Source organism: Cydia splendana, chromosome Z (genome assembly GCF_910591565.1).
Source record: "Cydia splendana chromosome Z, ilCydSple1.2, whole genome shotgun sequence".
Classification (NCBI taxonomy): domain Eukaryota; kingdom Metazoa; phylum Arthropoda; class Insecta; order Lepidoptera; family Tortricidae; genus Cydia; species Cydia splendana.
Window position 1 is genome coordinate 2,680,414 of NC_085987.1, and position 22,449 is coordinate 2,702,862.

At 41.4% G+C, this 22,449-nt stretch overlaps 1 protein-coding gene across 1 annotated transcript in view; it reads left to right on the plus strand.

Moving 5' to 3' along the window:
• Positions 1-21,504, plus strand: part of LOC134804385 (receptor-mediated endocytosis protein 6 homolog) — a 43,551-nt gene extending 22,047 nt beyond the window's left edge. The window contains exons 15-33 of the mRNA XM_063777422.1: positions 368-468; positions 592-693; positions 2,033-2,106; positions 2,661-2,784; positions 3,193-3,287; positions 3,367-3,549; positions 6,808-7,038; positions 7,430-7,639; positions 7,962-8,098; positions 9,076-9,238; positions 10,091-10,202; positions 12,312-12,544; positions 13,150-13,295; positions 14,090-14,179; positions 14,721-14,835; positions 15,479-15,626; positions 15,989-16,102; positions 16,248-16,409; positions 16,930-21,504. Coding sequence (XP_063633492.1) covers positions 368-468; positions 592-693; positions 2,033-2,106; positions 2,661-2,784; positions 3,193-3,287; positions 3,367-3,549; positions 6,808-7,038; positions 7,430-7,639; positions 7,962-8,098; positions 9,076-9,238; positions 10,091-10,202; positions 12,312-12,544; positions 13,150-13,295; positions 14,090-14,179; positions 14,721-14,835; positions 15,479-15,626; positions 15,989-16,102; positions 16,248-16,391 — 2,522 coding nt within the window. The 3' untranslated portion in view covers positions 16,392-16,409; positions 16,930-21,504. The remainder of the gene's footprint in view (positions 1-367; positions 469-591; positions 694-2,032; positions 2,107-2,660; positions 2,785-3,192; positions 3,288-3,366; positions 3,550-6,807; positions 7,039-7,429; positions 7,640-7,961; positions 8,099-9,075; positions 9,239-10,090; positions 10,203-12,311; positions 12,545-13,149; positions 13,296-14,089; positions 14,180-14,720; positions 14,836-15,478; positions 15,627-15,988; positions 16,103-16,247; positions 16,410-16,929) is intronic.
• Positions 21,505-22,449: the final 945 nt, after the last annotated feature.

A 22,449-nucleotide genomic window follows, 5' to 3' on the forward strand; every position in this document is an offset into this window, starting at 1 on the left:
TATCCAATACAGCTTTAGCCTGGTATATACGGAGTGTAGGGATTCTGAAGGTGCCGAATGCGCCTAAAGGCTCCTTCGCTAGCTCGTAGTGCATATGTTTATTAACCGTTTGACCGTCAAAGACATCTACTTACGCGCGCGGCTACAGCCATTCCAGCCATTCAGCCATCGTGCATTCTGACTAGGTTCACGATAACGCGTCGCACACGCGAGGCGTTCAAAGGTAATTTACCCTTTGAACGCACGCTACAAAGATTTGCCATGCCACCAAAAGGGGTTTGATTATCAAACTTATTTTGAATCTAATTTAATTTATTTTCATAACTTATTTTACTTTTTGCGATACATATCTTCATTTAATTTGCAGACGTAGTGGCGAACACAAATGCTCCGGATGTGTCCGAAACGGCGAGCGAATCCGCGTGGTCTATGGACGTTCTCGCGTCGGATAGTGATCGGAACACAGAGGTAAAACTTATAATTATTTATTTATTTATTTATATTTGAACGTCAAAAAGATTGACAACCCCTGCTTTGAACAGCGGCGTGCGATTTTACACGTTACGCATATAACAATAAGGTCTGCTTCAGGTCGACACGGATGACTGCGTGTCGGTCGCGGCGCGGTCAGACACCTCTTGGCCGAGGAGGCTTTCGCAGCAGGAGGAGCAAGTGCCGATCAAACAAAATCAGGTACCTGTAAGGGTGGTATTTAATTGTTCAATGTCACTGCGTCTTACTCTCACATTAAGCAAAATGTGAGACGCAATACACATTGGACAGGTGGAATACCAACCTATGTTAAGTTTATATGTATATGTCGTAGTCAGATCGTATAATCCGCCGTATTACATTACGGCTAGCCGTTATCAAAAACAGGGGCGTTTTGAAATGCGGCGGTTCGACGATTAGCCGGATTGTCATTGCGATACGTTCTTCAATAAGGCGGCCAACGTTTAGCCGCATCGTACTACTATTTTAGATTGTAGAGTGACCAGTTCTTTCGGTCGCCCACGTAACCGGAGTTTGACAATGTTTGCAATTTAATTTATTTTTACCATGGTCCCACCGCACTACATGTGTTTCTTTTCCAAAAGATTTCCTTCACAACTTAAATAGACGGAGCCCCGCTGCGGGGCGGTTTGCCCTTCGGGCATCTGAAGCTACCTAACGAACCTAACCTACTTACCTACCTACGCTTTTTTCCCCAAAGTGTAATCTTTTCACGGACGTCTCACTAAATCAATAGGTAGGTAGGTAGGTTAGGTTCGTTAGGTAGCTTTAGATGCCCGAAGGGCAAACCGCTCAGAAATAGGAGCCCGCGAAGCGGGGCTCCGTCTAGTTAAGTTGCGAAAGAAATGTTTTTTTGAAAAGAAACAGTCCGACGAACTCCATTTTAGATGGACACCCCAGCGTTTGTCAGGCAGCGCCACGGGTGTTAAAAATGGGAACTAAAAACTGTCAAAGCGGCGGCTAATGACTCGCTGTATTACATTACGGCTAGCCGTGTTGAAGAACGTATGGCGCCGAATACATTCCAGCGGATTCTCATTCAGCCGCATTCAATCCGGCTAATCGTTAAACCGCCGCATTTCAAAACGCCTCTGTTTTTGAAAACGGCTAGCCGTAATGTAATACGGCGGATTATACGATCCGACTGCGACATATATATTAACCGAGTTATGATATGGGACCATTTCACTTGTGTCGCTTAAAAAATTGCTTAGTCTTGGAAAACACCCAAATATTTTCTATGTATTTTAGTATTTATATATTGTTTATATCGTTGTCTGAGTACACACCACACAAGTAGGGCCACTTCCCCATTCCAAGGTTAGACAACTTACTCATAGTTAACCGTTTAACCTTATGGTTACCCGTAAAGTTTAACCCTGTATAAACGATTAACTGAGTTAGATAGCTAACCTAGGAACGCGCAAGTGGCCCTTTTTGAGCTTACTGTGGGACATATGGGGTAATATTTATTTATTATTTAATTGGGTGACCAGATTATGGATTTATATTTTTACAGCAGAACGGCGCTTACAAAAAACCGGAAGTGGGCAACAGCCCGAAACACACGGCGCGCCCCTACCAACCGAACAGGTAAGTCGTGCATAATGGAATATGTATATAAATATGCGTCATTACCAAACTAAAATGGAATTGGGTGGGACATGTTGCTAGGCAGAGTGATGGCATGGCAGGTGGACTTTCGGATGAAGGTACGCTGTCGGATGAAAGAAGCGCCAGGCGTCCGTTGGCTCGATGGGTAGACGACATCCGGAAGATTGCTGGTCACTTCTGGATGAGATTAGCTCAGGACCGGGACAAGTGGCGTACTAAAAGAGAGGCCTAAGCTCAGCAGTGGGCAATAAAGGGCTGATATGATGATGATAATAATACCGGCCCTGTTACGTCACAAGCCACCCGCTTTTTGTATGGGTCGTTGTTGCTCGCGGTATTTGGCGGTCAAAGAGTTAAAGATGCCCTACCGTTCAGAAGTCTTCAATCTGTATCTACACTTGTAGGGCTAAAATGGTCAGCTCTTTTTGTCACCATACCTGTCACGTTCTAGCAAGTTTGCGAGTGCGAAAGTGACGCATGACATGACAGGCGATAATAACGCAACCATGCTATCCATGTTGGATGTTTTCTAGGTCCGGCAGCGGATACCTAAGCGCCACGGCGCAACTGTCGCGCGGCGCAGAGCTGGACCTGGGTTCCACCGCGGCACCCATGTACCCAGAGAACAGGAAGAGCATACTCGTCAATGGATATCCCGTGAGTTATATTAAATTACTAACCCTTTAGAGCCACCCCGCACTAGAGTCTCCCGAGCGTCGGCGTCTAGTCAACTCTATGGCTGCTGCTCGACGCAACGTTGCCGCAACTGCGCAGCGACGCCATTCTCCATAGGCCTGCTACGTCTTTTGAGCGTTGGCGTCTAGGCCAAAATACGCTATAAAATATATACTCTTTAGCGTCATTCTCCAAGAGTTATCCGATATCGGATCGGACAATGTATTGTATTTATATTGGTAGATTTTGGTTAAGGGTTATTCAAGTAAAAGCCATCGTTCATAATTGTTTGGGCCTATCTGCTATCATATATTTATTTGTTAGAAAGAGGTTTGCTAATTTTTATGTGTAAGGGTATCAGTGTAAGTGTCACGTACTTTTTGACCGTAGGTGATGACTTGCTACGCCACGTCGGCGCCCGAGAGCCCCAGGGGTGCGGCGCCGGCGCCCCTGCCCAGCGTGTTTGACTACGGTCCTCAGAACGGGTAAGACGGTCTAAAGTTGGTACACAACTTCCCTGTTTATGTTGGAAATGAGACCTTACCTTATTATTTAATTCCCCAGCGAAACGAGCCAATCCGAGTCGACGCTGGAAGGCGCGGCCAACAGCCAGTCAGACGCGACCAGCCAATGGGTGGACGACTCGTTCCCCCCTCCCCACCACTCGCCCGAGCGGCCGTTCCCCCCCTGCAAGTACGACATGCCCAGCACGTCCAAGACTTACGATGAAAACGATATTATGGACAGGTAAGGCATGCTTAGGCCAGAACATAGGTATAGGAATATAAGAGACTAGCTTATGGCGGTATATCATGGGTTGGTCTAGTATGGACTCGCGCGCGAGAACGCAACTTATGCTAGTCTGCCTGTTGTTACTATGTAATAGCTCTTCAATAGTAAATTGTACTCCCTTGTCATCCCATCAAGGAATGATTCCAAAATAAAATCTATACTAGATCCTTTACCGGAAACATCCCCTTAAAAGCTTTTAAATACTTGTATGAATTTCTTTTTTTGTCCTAACTCTTATAATCAAAAATCGAAAAAAGTGAAACGAAGGCATAACTATGGTTAATGTAATATACAATGAATTGTGTAAAAATGTTTCCATAATGTCAACATCCAGAGAGGAAAATAGGGTAGATTGAATGGAGTAGCGGTCGTCCACTATCCTCTTACAGATGTAGTATATAATTGTTTTCCATCGTATTTTCTCGGAAACGTTCTGTGGTGTAGTATATAATTAGTACGTAATCATTGCATATAAAAACATGTATCTTGCCCAATTAGAATCAGAATAAATCATAATCTTCATCGGAGCTGTTGTTTGATTAACGCCGTCCGTACATGGCGACCCTGCCTTTTAAGGCAGCGGTATCGTTCCGCGAGTGCAAGGTTGAATTAAGATGTGAGGACTAAATAAACTAATACTATATGAACTATAGTTGAAATCAAAAACAGTGTTTTGTTATAAATCGAACAATTACAATGGAGCACGTATGCAGTTTTTAAGGCGTAGATGGTGTAAATTCGTTAATAATGACGCGACGCTAGTGTTGTTAAGATGGGGTCAGGTACATCTAAACCACAGGAGGTAATTATCGCCCAGACAGCGTCGGGAGGCAGCAACGAAGCAAATGCCGCTGCTTCCGCCTGCGGCTGTTCTCTGCAGATTATTCCTCATAAAACCACGAAAGACCTGTACGGAATTTCTATGGAGTTTTTATTCATCGCCGCGGCTCCCCTGTCACCAGTACTAGCGGGTCTGTTTAACCAATGTATCTTTGAAGGTGTGTTTCCCTCCCCCTTGAAAATGAGTAAAATATCTCCTCTGTTTAAGGGGAAGGGAAAAAGAGAAGACATTGATGCCTACAGGCCCATCTCCATTATACCGGCGGTGGCAAAAGTATTCGAGAACGGTCTTAGTTCTCGCTTAATGGAGTTTTTAACAGCCACTGATGCCCTGTCCGAACGTCAATACGCCTACCGCGCGGGCCGCTCGACGTGTGCGATGACGCGCGAGTTGGTGCGCCGTGTGTTGGATGCTCGAGAGTGTGGCCAGCAAGTCGCAGCGTTGTGCTGCGACTTATCGAAGGCTTTCGATGTAGCAGACCACGGCGTACTCGCTATTAAGCTACGTCATTACGGCATTGGAGGCAAGGCCCACGCACTCGTATGTGATATGCTGCGCGGACGGTCACAGGTGGTGGTGTCTGATGGAGGCAGATTGAGGTCAGAGCCTATATCTACAACAATGGGCGTTGCCCAGGGGTCGTCGGTATCCAATATACTTTTCTCATTGCTTCTCAATGATCTTCCAGAAGCCATAGTAGAGGGAGAAGTATATATGTATGCCGACGACGTAGCCGTGGTAGTGTGTGCACCTGACATTGACAAACTCGAGCAATGTCTGAATAAAGTCGCAAATCAGGTGTCACAGTACTTTAGAAGCAATGGCCTGGTACTAAACCTTAATAAAACCCACTTTCTCCACTTCTATCTCGGGGGTAGAGGCCCAAGAAACCTTGGAGTGTTTGTGGATGGTGTCCAAGTGGGTCAAGTGCAGAATACCACCTTCCTGGGTTTTGGGCTCGACAGAGGACTGCAGTGGGAATCGCACATAGGCAAAGTGTGTAACAAGCTAGCAAGTGCCTGCTTTGCCCTGCGACGTCTGGCGAGAGTAGTGCCCAGGAGGGTGGTGCGGTCTTGTTACTTTGCCACTGTACACTCACTCCTACAATACGGCGCAGAGCTGTGGGGCCGCGCTGCCGAATGGGAGCGTGTCTTTCGCATGCAAAAGAGAGCCGTCCGAGCGATTGTGCAAGTGAGTCATAGTAACTCTGCGAGACCTCACTTTAAGGACCTTGGGCTACTCACTCTGCCCTCCATTGTGATTTTCCAAGTAGCTACATACGTGCGATGTCACCTTGACGAGTACTCGAGTGGATCCGATATTCATGGACGAAACCTGCGAAACGCCCGAAAACTCGTGGGCGTGAAGCGTAGATTGGCAAAATCCGCAAAACTCACCCATGTAATGGGACCAGCCGTTTACAACCGTCTGCCACCACACGTCACAGATGCGCCGTCACTGACCAGCTTTAAATTTAGGCTTAAACGATGGCTTGTAGAGCACACTTTCTACAGTTTTGCAGACTTTATGAATTAAGTTATTACCTATGTTACCGTAGGTACCTATATCTTTATTTGACATTTTATTTATTGTTCTAATTTTAATTTTATTTTAATTTAAATTTATTTTGTACTATACCTACTTTGATGTAACATTGTAAAGTGACATGTAATATGAATTATTATTAATAAACGAATATGAATATGAATGAAGGATTTGGCATTCCATGTCAGCAATACAAATATTATCCTGCTGACCATACTTGTCATCATTTGCTTGATTTTTATATACGGACTGTATAAAATATATTTGAGATGCCATAAGAAGATGATCCGGAGGGAAATTAACGGTCAAGTGGCCTTCAGGCGATCATTTGGACGGGGAAGGAAGACCGGGCCGACGGAGGAAGTGTAACGGAGCGTTTTTTTTCTTCAACATGGACCCGCTATATAAAGGGCCATTCGTAGTTGTAAGAGAATCTGACCCAAATGTAATAATAAAGGTCAAGGATAAAGAAGTGTCGGTTCATAAGAACCGTACAAAGTTGTATTCACCCTAGCATGTAATATGAAAGTTTGTTTCTTTGTACAAAAAAAAAAGTTGCAGTTTCCTTTTTTTTTTTTCCTGTTTTGGTGAGGCGTGTGGTGTAGTATATAATTAGTACGTAAACATTGCATATAAAAACATGTATCTTGCCCAATTATAATCAGAATAAATCATAATCTTCATCGGAGCTGTTGTTTGATTAACGCCGTCCGTACAGTTCGTATTTGTCATGCTACTTCAGCTACTTATCTTTTTTTTTATCTTTTTTTATGCACTACATCTGTAACTAAAAAATCCAAAAACATTAATAGAAATTGATCCCACAGATCTCTAAACTCCAGCGAGAGCTCGTTCAACGCTCTCTCCGTCTCCCAATACGACCGCCGCTTCGACTCTGGCATCGACACGGAGCGCAACGAGGACCGGTCGGCCATCACCGACCTCATGACCAGGATGTCGTCCGCCACCATATCCACCTCGGCTAACCTGGTCAACAATGTGTCTAGGATCGTGAAATCGGAGATACGGACCAGTATTGTCAGCATATCGTCTTCTAGGTATGAAACAGTTTTGTATAGTGTGTTTTAACATTAATGACATTATACATACACAGTAGACACAGTCCATACTTTAGAGGGTGCGTAAAGCGTCATCGAGACAGTTTTAACAAACCCAAACTCAATTAGGTTGCTTTGTTTTATCACAGAGTTCCTATAGCCACCTCCTGTGTCCATTATCAGATCAGCTCGATGATACCATAATATTGCATTGTCGCCCAACGTACATAAGTATTTGAAGTTTCACCTGAGTATGAGAAGTGGCTCTAATGTAGTTTGCAAGTTGACCCGAACATTTCACATTTCAAGATATAAAAGCTTGTAAAATTATATGATGAGGCTTGCGAAGTTTGATTAAAAAACATACCTATAACCCTAATATTCTTTCCAGGATCGAAAAGAAGCGCGATACATCGAACATGTCCCTAAGCACGCTGTCGGTTAACAGCGAGACGTCAGTGTCCGACCGCAGCTCGAGCCAGGACGTCAACTCGGAGAACGTGACGGAGCGGCGAGTCAGCCCCCCGCCCGTCAAGCCCGCGTCCACCGGGGCTATACCTAAGAGCATCAGCTTCGATGCTACAGCTGAGAAGAGTCAGAGGTAAATATAATATACTTTACAAACAGATATAAAAGTCAGTCAACAGCGAGACGTCAGTGTCCGACCGCAGCTCGAGCCAAGACGTCAACTCCGAGAACGTGACAGAGTGACGAGTCAGCCCCCCGCCGATCAAGCTATTCATAATATATATGTAAATATTGACTGCGAGACGACGGTTTTTTTCTGTTCTTAGTTTCTCTCATTCGTTGCTCATTTTGCAAAAAGTATTAGTAGTCAAATATGCAGCTTTAATAGTTTATACGCCGCACATCGGTTTCTCTCAAATGCCCAACAAAATATTGTATATTACGTTCTGTTCCAGACGGCGTATAACCGAAGACAGTCTCGTGGGCAACCTGGACGAGTTGAAGAACAACGTGAAACGCTCCGGCGGTAACTTGCTGCACAAGATCAAGATGTTCAGCCGGCCCAAGGGCCGCTCGCACCAGCACCCGAACGGTAACCTGCGTCTTTAACTGTAGTATTACAGAAGTAGGCAACCTGGACGAGTTGAAGAACAACGTGAAGCGCTCCGGCGGCAACCTGCTGCACAAGATCAAGATGTTCAGCCGGCCCAAGGGCCGCTCGCACCAGCACCCGAACGGTAACCTGCGTCTTTAACTGTAGTATTACAGAAGTAGGCAACCTGGACGAGTTGAAGAACAACATGAAGCGCTCCGGCGGCAACCTGCTGCACAAGATCAAGATGTTCAGCCGGCCCAAGGGCCGCTCGCACCAGCACCCGAACGGTAACCTGCGTCTGTAACCGTAGTATTGCAGAAGTAGGCAACCTGGACGAGTTGAAGAACAACGGGAAACGCTTAACCCTTTGACCGCCAAAGACTACAACTGACGCGCGCGGCTACAACCCAATATCTTCGTGACGTATCGTTCCTGGATGACGCGCCGCGCACAATAGGTGTGGCGTTCAAAGAGTTTAACAATCCTCCTCCTCAGTCGTTCACTCTTGATAGAGTGGTCGTGGTTGTATGATGAGACGTATCTATCGTGGATAACGCAGCCCTCGCAATGCGCCTCCACTTGCCACGGTCTTCAGCGCTACGGGAACATTGGACTATGGTGGTTTGTGTCGCAGATTTAATCAGGTCTGTCCAGCGCGTAGGTGACCGAGCGTAGTTTAACAATAGTATACTCGTATCAGAAGATATCGTAAGCGGTGAAGGTCCTTGATTAGCAACATAAAACTCTTTCTCTCTTATCATATTGAATCTAGATAGTAGAGCGCTATACAAATTAGCTTTCACCGCCTTTAATTACAGTCGCCATCAGATATATCGGAGCGGCCAAGGTGCTCACATATATCTGAACACGCCTCTATTGTCAAGGCGCTAGAGTGCATGTTCAGATATTTTTGAGCATCTCGGCCATTCCGATATATCTGACGGCGAGTGAGAATGTGATTTATTTGTGAGCAGACATAAAACTGGCCGAAGAGGAGGCCCTCCGCGCGGAGGCGCCGCGCGCCGAGCCCGCCGAGAGCTCCGACGACATCCTCGCCAAGTACCGCCGCAAGAGCTCCGGCGACTCGCGGCGGCGCGGCCAGCGGCGCGTCTCCGACGTGCCCGACATCTCAGACAGGTATTATATAATGAATATTATACTTCTATAAATCGTTGCATAATTAATATTTTCAACACACTAACTCGAAACGTGGAACTTATTTATACCGCTTTTAGGCTCCTAACCCTAGATATTACACACGCGTGCTTTTTTATTATATTTGATCGAGTTAAGATTGTAACTAATTGCTAATAATATGTATGGAGAGGGAGCCTGCTTAAATTGGTCGAATAGATTTTACAACAAGGACTATGACAACGTCAGGGTCGATAGGACGCCGGCACGGCAGGTAGTATGACAGATTTTTGACTTTTACTAACTGTTTTAACTACTAAAATTAGATTAATATGTAAATTACTTTTTTTTTTCCTCGCAAGTGTGTTGTAAAACGTCGTATGAAAGACGTGTGCATTGGTCATTAGACACATCGGCTTTCTTATTGCACAATATCGCCTCGTGTGTAATGACCAACGTAGCTCACTTGTATCACAATATACTATTCCGTTCAGTTAGGAGTATCCAACATTATAAAATATGCCATTGTAAAAAATATGCCATCATTTAAAGCTAGGAAGCCCTAATTCTAATATTAAAGTAGACGAATAGACACATTTTAATTGTCTATTCCAGAGTGCGTAGCAACCGTGCAATCGTTTACGATCCGTAGCGAACGAAACTCAACTGTCACTGTCGCACTAATATGGAAGAGTGATAGAGAGAGATGGCTACGATACGCTACGGAGCGTTAACGATTGGCACGTTGGCTACGCGGCCAGTGCTACATTTTGAAAAGATCCGAAAGCCATACAATCCGGCCACGTATAATAAATCGAATCAGCAAGAACAAATATGTATGTAAAAACTTTTCAGATGCGAAGGAGTACTGGATCTCAACGACCCCGAGGTGTTCAACAGTATGAAGAAGAAATTACGACTCGTGCTGTCTAACCCTGAACTGTTGTGTACAGAATACGTGCCTAATGTAAGATATTCTATTTTGAACCTACTGACTAGTAAGATAGGGTTGCCAATAGGCCTGATGACAAATTTTGAAAACCCTTTTAATATCGTCGGTACACTTGTATTAGTTCCGAAAAGCACTATATTTCAGTTATACTCATAAGATTTAACATAGATAATTGCATTTTATTATAGCTAGTTTAAACTTCGCGCGAAAACGCCTCGCATGCCATTTGTGACGTCATCATTTAGTTGGTGGTAGGGTGGTAGATATTGTTTACATACTTACAGTTACGAATTTCCCTTGAATCCGAATGATATTGTTAATTCAGCACCATATATTACGATTAGGGATGATAAATACATTACAAAAATTTATCACAATAACTCATTTTACACAAAAACTCTCACACGGTTGCAGTTTAAGATGAATTATTTAGATACATGTAAATTTTGAGTGAAAATCACCGAACGCCGGTTTTACTTTTTAATTTTTCATTTTTTCTAGTTACGACAGCCAACATGGCAATGATAGTTCCATTCAGCCAAATAATTAAAAAAGTTTGTTGTTGAAATATCGTATTATTTAGCATTTTATTTAAATAATAACAAATAGATATCTACTTTATATCGTGTAATAATATTTTTTGAACGTAATAAATGTTTAGTGGCGAAATAACATTTTTTTTGCACCTTTCGAACTCTTTGGTGCCCACGTATAGATTTCGGTCAATGAGGTTGTCTATGTTGCTCTAAGAAATATGTTATGGATTGATGACGTCACTGTTTGGAACGTTTCTGATTGGCGTTTCAGTAAAAATGGCCGATTGGAGAATTTTGCACTTTTACTTTATTGAATATATTAATAATCCTTCAGTTTATACTGAGATTGGGCCATTTTTTTGAATCATATTAACATATATGTTTCTTTGAAACCATTATTTCCATGATTCTTTGTTACTTGCAACAGGCCTATTGAATCATCTAATGAAAAAGGTCGTGTTGTCATATCGTTTCGTGCAAAGCATCCGCCGCTAATGTAAAATTTAAATTGTTCTATTTCGAATCTAACGACTGCATGGATACGGTTGATAATTGACTGAGCTTTTCAAATGCCTCCATTTCATATAAGTACAAGCCTTCATTTGCAGCAGAGTCGGTTTATATTTGTTTATATATTATTGCACTTTATGGCATCAATCAAGAGACAAAATGTAATAACTATGTATAGGATGCTTCGAGCAACACGGAAGGGAGGCGGCATTCGCACTATTTCCCCTCTGCCGAGGTACAAGATTAGTGCGTCAATCTAATCTAGCGCGGGTAATAAAACTAGTTGCACTTGGATTTTTCACTAGACCGAGTCCAGACGCGCGCGTGAACACTGCTGCACAAAAATGCCTGTTTGCTCGGTTTTTTGTTATAAAAAGAGGTCGGGGACATCAAATTTACAAAAAGAAAGTGTTACATTTCACATGTAATATTTTTTTTACATATCACACGTTTAATTACATTCAAACACAATTATTATATTTTAGTCTCATGTAATTGTTGGATTTATCGATTTTGCTCGCTCAGTACAAATTGCGGATCGGTCGAGCGACAAATCCGACTTCTCATCTCTCAGAATACAATAACATACTTCAACGAAAATGTGTTAGTGTGCGTGTTGTGACACTTGTCACTCGTCCTGACTCGTCCGTACACAAAAAGAGATCGAGGTTTGCAAGATTTGTCTTTGACGTGTGTCATTTTCTATGTATTTGTGTCGTCATTACAGATTGGATTTTGATGGGATTTTGTATGTAAGTGTGTGAGAAGTGCGACTGTGTGCACCTTTCCCCCCGCGAAAAATGGCAGAAAGATTTGTACGGTGAGATATCGCTTGGGCCCCTCCCTTCCGATGTGTCGGAAGCCGGTGTTGCTCGAAGATAGGATGCATACGAGAGTTCTTTCAAAGTAGTGACAAAAATATTGAAAAAGTAGTGCGTTTACATAAATCAAGCGTACAGAATCGCGCCAATCGCAGAATATACATGACGATCAAGAGATATAAACGGTAGACTAAGTTTAAATATTTCGTAGGATAGACTAGAAAGAACGAAATAACATTTACAAAATATTTCCACAGCGCTGCACAAGCACATCCTTAGTGGAATGGATGCGAGCCGCCGCCGCGGCCGCCTCCGAAACCGGCGCGTCCGCTCAAGCGGCCGAAGTGGCTCGAGCCTTAGCGGCGTCGGGCGCTCGCTGCGAGCGACTGGCGGCGGCGTTGCGCGCAGATCTAGATGCAAGACGGCCGTATGCCAAGTATTTGGCTAGCTGCCGGGCTGCGTTGACGCATACGCTGCACGCTCTGAGACGGTAAGTCTACTTGTTGTCTAGGTGTATGGTAGAAATGGCTCGGGCGTTAGATGCTCTCTACAACCGACTATCTAGATGCAAGACGGCCGTATGCCAAGTATTTGGCTAGCTGCCGGGCTGCGTTGACGCATACCCTTCACGCTTTGAGACGGTGAGATGACGTAGAAGTGACCTGAAAGTGAGGCTTCGGACAGTCATTGGTAGCGGCAAGATTTAGAAGAGTTAATTAAAGTCTGCGGCGTTATACATAAACGTGTTACTGGCCTGAATTAGCTATGAATCGTTTGTCTTGACAGATAAAGACAAAGGACTTATGTATTTGTAAGAAAGGGATAGGAACTTAATTTTACTAAATCAGGCCGGAAAGTTTTATGAATAAGGGGGTATGAAATAAACGTGCCCTTTGTTTCACAGTCGAAACATAAACAGAGTTGGTTGTTAGCAAGAAAAAACCTCCAATACGACCTTTAATTATTAATTACTATACTCGTTTTCATATAAATTCCATATTAGCAAATCGTTTTAACAGTTCTAAAAAAGAAGTTGATTTGACTAATAGGAAAGTACCCTGTTGCTAATTCCGCGCCCTCTTTTGTTAATGACAGCCAAACCAACCAAGTCCGCGCAGAGTGTAGTGCGTGCGCGCGCGCCGCCGCGGCCGCGCGCGTGCTGCAGCAGCTGGAGCGCGGCAACTCGCTGCGGCGGCTGGCGCGCCACCACTCCGCCCACAACAACCACGCCACCCTCAATGGCAAGTACAGATATACTACTTTTTCACCACACCAGCTGGTAAAAACTCTCTTCATTGTTCAAAAACTGATGAGAAATTTGCATTTTATCAACATGTGGGGCAAAGTAATCAAATGCAAATTTTGAGTTGTTTCCTTATGTTGGCCGGTAGAATTTACTTTTAAATGATGATTGCGGATGATAAATATTTAATAACATTCATTTTAAATCGATTGGCTTTGATTTTGTTTGTATTTTCCTTGTGTTGGTAATTTGCCCCCTTGTAAAACAAGTAACCATTTTTATAGACTACGTTAGGCACTTATTCAGCCAGCGGAAATAATATTACAATTAGACCGAGATAAGTTTGCAACGATTTTGATAGCACACGCAGGGCAAGTGTTGTTTTAAATGTCAAACTTTTATGAAATTGTGACATATATGTATATACTCGGACCAATTTTATTAGCTTTGAAAATATACCTAACAGTTTTCTTAGCAAAAATGAGTGCTTGATTAGGGTGCTATTCCACCTGTCGAATTTCTTTGTCCATGTGTATTTTGTCTCACATTTTGCTTAATGAGAGAGTGAGATGCAATGATATTGGACCAAGATATTGGACAGATGGAATACCACCTTTAGGTACTTCAAGATACGGAAACCTAATATCAGGATTTTTTCCCGGTTTTTGTCATGATATTTCTTTTTGTCGTATGGCAACAGTAGCTCTGCTCGAGTGTCCACTCATTTTTGCCCATGATTAAGTTTAATTGTTGATTATTAACATACGTTTTATTATGTGTTTTCGTGTGCAGGAGGAGAGCTGATGGACGAGAAGGCTAAAAGACTGATGGCCAATATTAAGACCCTCATCGCCGAAGTGAAGGCGGATCCCTCATGGGAAGGTTAGAACTTCAAGTTTAAACCATTTACGTTGATTTGCACAGATCTACAATGCATTGCCGGTCAAATATCTAAAGTGCGACCAAAATCGGAATAATGTGTCATTGGAAGTATTTAGTTTAGAAATAATATGTAATTGCGTAAATTATATGCTTTTGTAACAGGATATTCCAAGATGTAAACCGATATCCTGAATAGAGCTTTTCGTATTGTCTATTAGAGTCCGCTTTACGTTTTGGTACATTTAAAGCTCTGGTTTCCTAGGATAGCGGTGCCGTCATATAGCGACCGTCTCCATACAAAATAGAATCAAATCATTTATTCATGGCAAACTACATTTCATACAAGCGTATTGATTAAAATATGGGTATCCATATATTTTGTATGGAGACGGCCGCTATATGACGCACCGCTATCCTAGGAAAACGGACCTGACCGCTCCTGAAGTCGCTAAGAAGTGATGGCTTCCCTTGCACCTTTAATTATCTTTAAGCGTAAATGTAATTCTAGATCTGTGAACACAAGTATGAAAATAATTTTTAGGAGCGCCGGCAACGTCAATAGAGGTACTGGAGTTGACCGTCGAGCGCGCCGCGTTCGCGCGTCTCTACCTAAACGTGCTCTTTCCTATCGGCGAGGGCGATTATGGCCGCGACCAGTGAGTATATTATAAAACGTGTCCGTCTGTCTATATGCCTGTATATTCGCGATAATCGCAAAAACTACTGAACGGATTTTCATGCCGTTTTTCTTGAGGAAGGTTTAGGTGTATAAATTGTTACCCGTTGACCCGTTCTAATTTTAGGAAGCTTTAACTTGTTTACACGTACAGACGATACATCTGTGGAACGACTTGTAGTGCATGGAAAAGTCGAAGGCACAAGGCGCGGTAGGTCACCATTCACCAATGCGTTGGTCAGACCTAGTCAAAAATGCGCTCAATGAACCACTCCATGAATGCACAAGAAGGGCTGTACGGGAAGATTGGCGACGGATTGTGAAACTTGCTACCGGCCTTGATATGACGAGCACGACCAATCTGACAAGAGTGTGACGACAAAGAAGATGAAGAATAACTGAGAAGACAAACTCATTTATTATATAATAAGTGTTATAAAATGAATATAAAACTAAAATGAACTACAATTAAAATAACTAAAGCTAAAAAATTCGAAATACCTATCAAAATTTTGCGCCCTTGGTAGGGTATCCATCACGCAGGCTGGTAGGGTGCTCAGCACGCACGCTGGTAGGGTGCCCATCACGCAGGCAAGAATAACTTGTTTGTATTTGTTGAACAGAGTGCTGTCGGAGCACATACGGCGGCTCGGCGCGGGCATGACGGCGTCGCGGGCGGGCGTGAGTGCGCGCCACCTGTGGGCGGCGCCGTACGTGCGCGCGCAGCTGCTGCTCACGCACCTGCCCGTCTACCGGACCCCGAGGGACAAGGTAGGAGCTTGTTGTTCATGGTCTAAATACAACCCCACATAACGTGGGATAGGGGCAGAAAGAAAGTGTATATACAAGGTGGGCTTATGAGCTTAGAGCCCATCCAGAAGAAGCGTTTTGTGCGCGAGGGCACTCACGCAATTTATATTGCGTCCAGAGGCCGCGTTTGACGCGCGTTCCTACGCATGATGTGCGACGGAGGGGCTCAGCCGGTTATATAGCTCAGTGGCTGAACGCTGTTATCACTCCAGAGTGCAGAGTATATTACTCGCGCGTAAGAGTCGGTTGCACCATACCGTCTGTCACCGTTAAAGAGTTCGCTAAATTTTTGCTTAATAAAAAGTTGCGTTATCTGTCAACAGCTACAGTGCGTCATGCGGTGCGTCACTTGCGTCATGGCGGTGCTCGGGCTCACGGAGGGCTCGGCGCCGTCTGCTGACGACCTCACGCCCGTCCTCGTGTTTATTATACTCAAGGTACGTACATTTAGTAGGTGGGTAGGCTAACCTTTTCTACATTCAATCCGGCCGCTATGAAGCACAAAAGTTGCCTCCTCAATTGCATAATTTTAGTTATAGACGTATGTTTTTTTTAATAATCTGCAATTTTTCAATGTCGCAGGTCAACCCCCCCTCCCTTCTCTCGACGATCGATTTCGTCAACTCGCTGGGCGGCGCGGCGCTGCAGGGCCCCGCCCTGTACTGGTGGACGCACTTCTGCTCCGCCGTCGCGTACATCAAGACTATGGAGTATGGGGACTCCTAGCCCGCTGTTCGGCCCCAGGTACATATGTCGCAGGTCAACCCAACTGTCAAAAGTCCGACTATCTGTCATTTCTGACTTTTATATTGCTTTAATGCAATAGTCCACAATATTTCAGAAATCATCAATTTGCTCTTTTTTATGATGCATTCAAAAACCGCAAATTACTCTTTATTGTACAAAACAAAAATTTATGACACAGGATAGGCAGTACAAAGTCGAACTTATCCCTTTATGGGGTTTCTTCCAGTTAACCTATGAGTAGATGAGAATTGATGAAGAACGGTAGTACTTAGGGCATACTGAAAACTCCTGGACTGGCCACTTAGAAAAAATAAGTCGTCTCATATATCAGAATCCAGAAACTTTCAGTATGGCCCACGTATCAGTCGAGATGACGTTTTATTCGAAATGAGATGGCAATTGCAAACAGTGTGATGAAATAGCGCAATTATTATAATAATGTAATTAATGGATGACATTATGTAGCAGTCACATAAACTGCTATAATATCACTTAACAAAACACTACTCTATTACAGAATGGGCGTGGGAAGGAATCAGAAAAGCAGTGGTATCCCGTTGTACGTAGAGAAAGGGCCCATACTATATGATTATTATAGCAATGTTTGCTTATTCGCAGTATTGACACAATGTATGTACTCTGGCCACATACGACGGCCGAATGCATCTGCAAGCGACAGCGAGTTGCAATACTTACAACTCTAGTTATTTTTGGAAAATAATTAACAACTAAAATAATGCCTATGTCTGGTTAACACGTAAATTATTGAAAAATATCTTACATCGCAAGTGCATAAGTTAGTTAAAGCTATCGTAAGTAGACAGAGTACTGTTGTGTACCATTTTAGTGCACTCGTGTGTAATTGAATAAGAACAAGTGATGATTCGGTAACTGGGACGATAACTGCATTTAACCGATTTTTTTACTAAAAATGTAATTTTGCTTTTGTTTGATAACTAATAAATGTAAGTGTAACCATTAAGTTATTATGTTTTGTGAAGTTTTTTAATATAATATCATTATTTTTGTTATGGCTAAATCGAAATATTCACCATTTAAGAAATGGCCGGGAAAATTTTCCTATCGAATGTAAATTAAATTGATACCAATAAATCAAAGAATTATGTTACTGTTATAAAACTTATAAATCAAATCTATTTAATTTCGTGCCAGTTTCCATGTCGTCACATGAGTGCGGTCAAGAGCGAGAGAGGCGTACTCTCAAAATGGCAGTCCCTCTCGCACTCTAGTATTAAAACACCATGTTGATCACGAAATAATTTGCTACGACTAAAAAGTTACAACAAAGAGAATAGAGTGTATAGAGGCGGATTGTCAAAGTAAATTATTTAGCCTCTGTAAATTTACTGCCATTTTTCGACAGAAGATTAAAATTGTTAGAACGCCATTTGACTTTGATCCTTATTCTTTCACTGATATGTGTTAACTTGTTAAATATTAATATTAACGCCATCTACTCGACTGTAGGCCAAAGGTATGGTGCAATATTTTCGAGCGATGGCGCCATAACCTTCAGCCTACTCTCGAGTAGATGGCGTCAATATTAATATTTAACAAGTCAAATGGCGTTCTAACAGTTTTAATCTTCTGTCGAAAGATGGCAGTAAATGTACTGTAGCTACATAATTTACCATGACAGTAACTCTATATTTCAAATAGGGAGTATTACTGCAATGTTCTGCCGCCAGAGTGCAGCACTAATTTGTTTAGTAAACCATAGAGTAACTTAAACATACTAGGCCTTAAACAGTTTTTTGACAAGTTTTCACTGTGACATTGATGCATCAAGGCGGTTTGTTTACAGGTGGCCTACCGCGAAACGCGAAAATCGAAATTTCTTTATCTGCCTCTCTATCGATTAAATAGTTAGGCAAGAGTGATAGAGAGGCAGAAACCGAACTTTCGACTGTCGTGTTTCACGGTAGGCCATGTGATTGGCCCTCTACGCAGAGTTTTGCGTAATATTCCCTATTATCTTTGGTTACAATCAAGGAAATGGCAATATGGCGGGCAGCCATTGGCGACCGTAACTCATAAATCATACTTATATTTTTTTGTCATCAATAATTTATTAAATCTTTTGTCTGTGTATAAAAAGATGATTTAATAAGGTACTGATATGATTTCCATTGTGTAACTAATGTTTGACTTTTGAAAATGACTGATTATCGTTACACAGCGGAAACAATGATATTGTGGTCGAATTAATGCTCAATACAGTTCTTAAAACAACAACTAGAATGGCGGAAAAATGAATGTTTGGTTAATTTATATCAGATACTCGTAAAACTAAACTTAACCATGGCAACGAATAAAAAGAAAAAGTTTTAACACCTGACAAAAGTCATATTAGCTCGAATATTTTATTAAAAGAGTCTCGAAAGTTGATTTTAGACGAAGCTTCTTAGTCGCAGCAAATTGTTATAAATATTTTGTTATAATTGTAGGCAATAATTATGAAATTAGATTAGAAAATTGTTGATTATTATGAATATGACTCAGTTATGCCATAGAAATAAATGGGCTAAACTTATTACTTGGTTAAGCTAAAATATGATGAAACAAATGAAATGCAACCTTGTTCCAATTGAAAATGGTTCAAATTACATGGCAGTAATTAGTAACAGCTCCAACCTGTTACTAATTACTGCCATTAATTACGAGGTAAGGGTCGTGTTATTAGGGGCCCGATAAATTTGGACCTCTGCGTATGAAGATACAGATGTAGTGCATAATTGTTTTCCATCGTATTTTCTCGGAATCCTTCGTATTTGTCATGCTACTTCAGTCAGCCTCAGTACTTTTTGTATCGTGAGTGAATGAAATAGCAAGACACAATCGTACGTTTCCGTGAAATTACGATGGAAAATAATTATGCATCTGTAGGTACCTATCATTAACGTCATTTAGACACTCGTGTTTCAAATCTCACGACGGTAGTTAAAAAGTTGATTGATGGAAGCGATTGTATTTAATATGAAAATATTTGTTGCTTTTATTATAACTACTCTTTCTGCTGTCCATAAATAGTTATTTGTTTAACCAGGGGGCAAAGTTGTTGTTTAACCTGTCGTGCTAATATTGATACCCGAGCAAGCGAAAGATTCCAAACTTAAACCACGAGCGTAACGAATCTTGAGCGTTGCGAGGGTTTCAAGGCACGAGGGTATAAACAAATTTTGCCACCGAGAGAAACATAACATTTTTCACCACACCAACGCGAGGAACTTACTTACTGTAAAATATCATCAAAATCAAACCCAAATGAACGTTATTAAATATTTAACATTCAAATTCATAATTTAAAAGTCTATTTTACCAGCCAACATAAGGAAACCACTCAAAATTAGCATTTGATTACTCTGCCACACATGTGGATAAAATGCAACTTTCTCATTAGTTTTTGAACAATCAGGAGAGCCTTTACCAGCTGGTGTGGTGAAAAGGTGTTTGTTTATCGCTGCCGTGATTAGACTCTAAAATACTATTCCTACTACTTACCGGGCAAAGCCGTGGCGCATCTTACTAAACTTACTACTTATTGCCGTTACATCCCGACGTGATATACATTTGAGGCCCCGTGAGTTTAGGCTCTTCTGTCACTCTCACTGGGCGTAAGCGTGAGCAAGATGGCTGTGCGTGCCCGGGATCGGGAATAGTTTTGATTTTTTTAAGCTTTAAGAAATAAAAAGTAATTGATGAGTTCGATCAATAATAAAACTGCACATTTTAGAAGCAATTTTCATATTTTTAGGTTTTGTGCAATAATTAATTACAAATTTTTAAGGTGCGTTTTAGACCCATGTTTGTAATTTTTTTTTATCGAGCGATTGTCAAGAAATCATGTTTCGAATCGATGAAGTTACTAGAGAAAGGCCGCAAGATTGCTTATTAAATGTTTGGCAACTGTATTGAGATATAAAAAAGCGCTACGATGTTTTAAAAAATCTGCTGGATAAACCTACTACGCCTTAAATATGAAATGTAACGGAACCTTTCCTAAATTTAGTAGAGTGCGCCCGGATCCGCCTGGTTCTAGTTTGGTAGTAGAGTGCATACATTAAGTAATGTAGATACATACATATTAAGCTATATACGTACTAAAATGTAAAACAAACATTTATTCTTCTATTTAGATGTATTAAAGACTATATCACGCACCTGTACATATATATTTATATACGAAGAGAAGCTATATATTAAGCAGGGGTTGTCGTACGCCAGAAAGAAGTCTATATTTCTATCCCAATCGGTTGTACGACGGTCCCTCTTGGAAAGAAAAAGATAGAAATCTAGTAAATGTATTTTTACTCGAATGATTTATAGTCGGAATGTTTGTTTGGCAGCAGGCAAGATATGAGTTCCTAGAAAATAATTCCCTATTTATGATTGACTGGCTCGTATTTTACAACGACGCGAGCTAATTATGGCTTTCCTGATGTGTAAGAAAGAAATAAAACAGTAATATTACCTACCAATATATGCAAATTTGCCCATGCGGTCAAGGCTCCTCACACGGAGTATAATTATGAAATCGCGCGGCGTCCGCAGCGCTTACATTGCAATGATTTTGGCACATTTGCGGACCATTCGGCCCAGACCAGAGGGCCTACCGGGTGTATTCCAAATTTGACCACACTGGGCACAGATGGGAATAGGCGCATTCATATGAATCATTTCCATTTGTTCTCGCCTCATGTAGGGTGGCGGTCACGTCGGGCGGGGACAAATGAGAATACACCGCGTACGGAGAAATATTTCGTTGAAAATCTGTACAATTTTTTATGTGTATGACAATGAAAACAGTTTTTGCTAAACTATTCTTTCAATTATGAGTTTTTTTTTATATTTCATTTATATAATATATGCGAATATCGTCTCCTTTGTGAATATTAACTTGTCAAAAGGGCAAAAATGCAGTGGTATTGCATTACAATAAGAGGTGGACACATGAACTTCAAACCTTGCCTTTTGTTAGATGTATATACGAGTATGTATTGCTAATTAGAGTAATATTATGTAATCCGGGCAATGAATTACCAATATTTAATAATAAATAATCATGTTTCAATATGTTTTTTATTGACCTGTATTCTATGAACGGTCTACATATATTAGGACTTAAGAACTGTTAGGTATTTGTATTCTGTTCAAGCAAATAAGTACCTTAAATAAATAAGATATTCACAAATTTCACAATATTATTAATTGAAGTGCAAATTGCGGATGAATTGCAAATAGTTGAACTAGAACCCGGATTTTTTACACAAAATAACGGAAATGACTATTTAGAAAATGGAAATCTTCTAAGATTGGTCTGACTCTATTCATTAATAAACTATTGTCTGTTTTTCATCATTTAATATTTTCAAGGCGTCTGGGTTATGGTTATGAACAAGGCTGTTCATAACCATAACCGAATCCAAATTAAGCGTAAGTAGTTCTCGAGATATTTAGCAATGTGACAGACGGAAGGACGGACAGAGTCGCAGGTTGCCTTTTACGTTTTTGTTCAGAATCCTAATAAAAAATAAGTTCAAAAACTAAAACCCGACTACTGCAAATCGCGCTCTAAAAAGTATGAAACAAGATAGAATTCTTATCTGAAATTATTAAACAGGAAGTATTATAAATGTTATCATTTTTTTAATAAAAAAATACAACGTAATATAATTTACTATTTTTTTAATATATTTACAGAGCTTGTAGATTCGTAGTTCGAATTTCCTACCCGATAAATTAATGTTTAGCGGGTGCATGCAAGCAAATCCGGGTGCAAAAGCTAACAATTATGTATATATTTGAAATGTGCTAATTGAGCTCTTTCAAATGATATACAACACGTCATCATTACTTATTTTTAATTTTTTGGTTCGTGACTTTATGACCTCTAGAGGGCGCCGTGTTCATTTTCTTGTGACGTCATATGGCATACAACCAGTGGACGATTAAGATGATTCGAATGACGTATCGTTTGTCAAATTATAATGTGTACTTTAGAAGTTATGAGGGAACA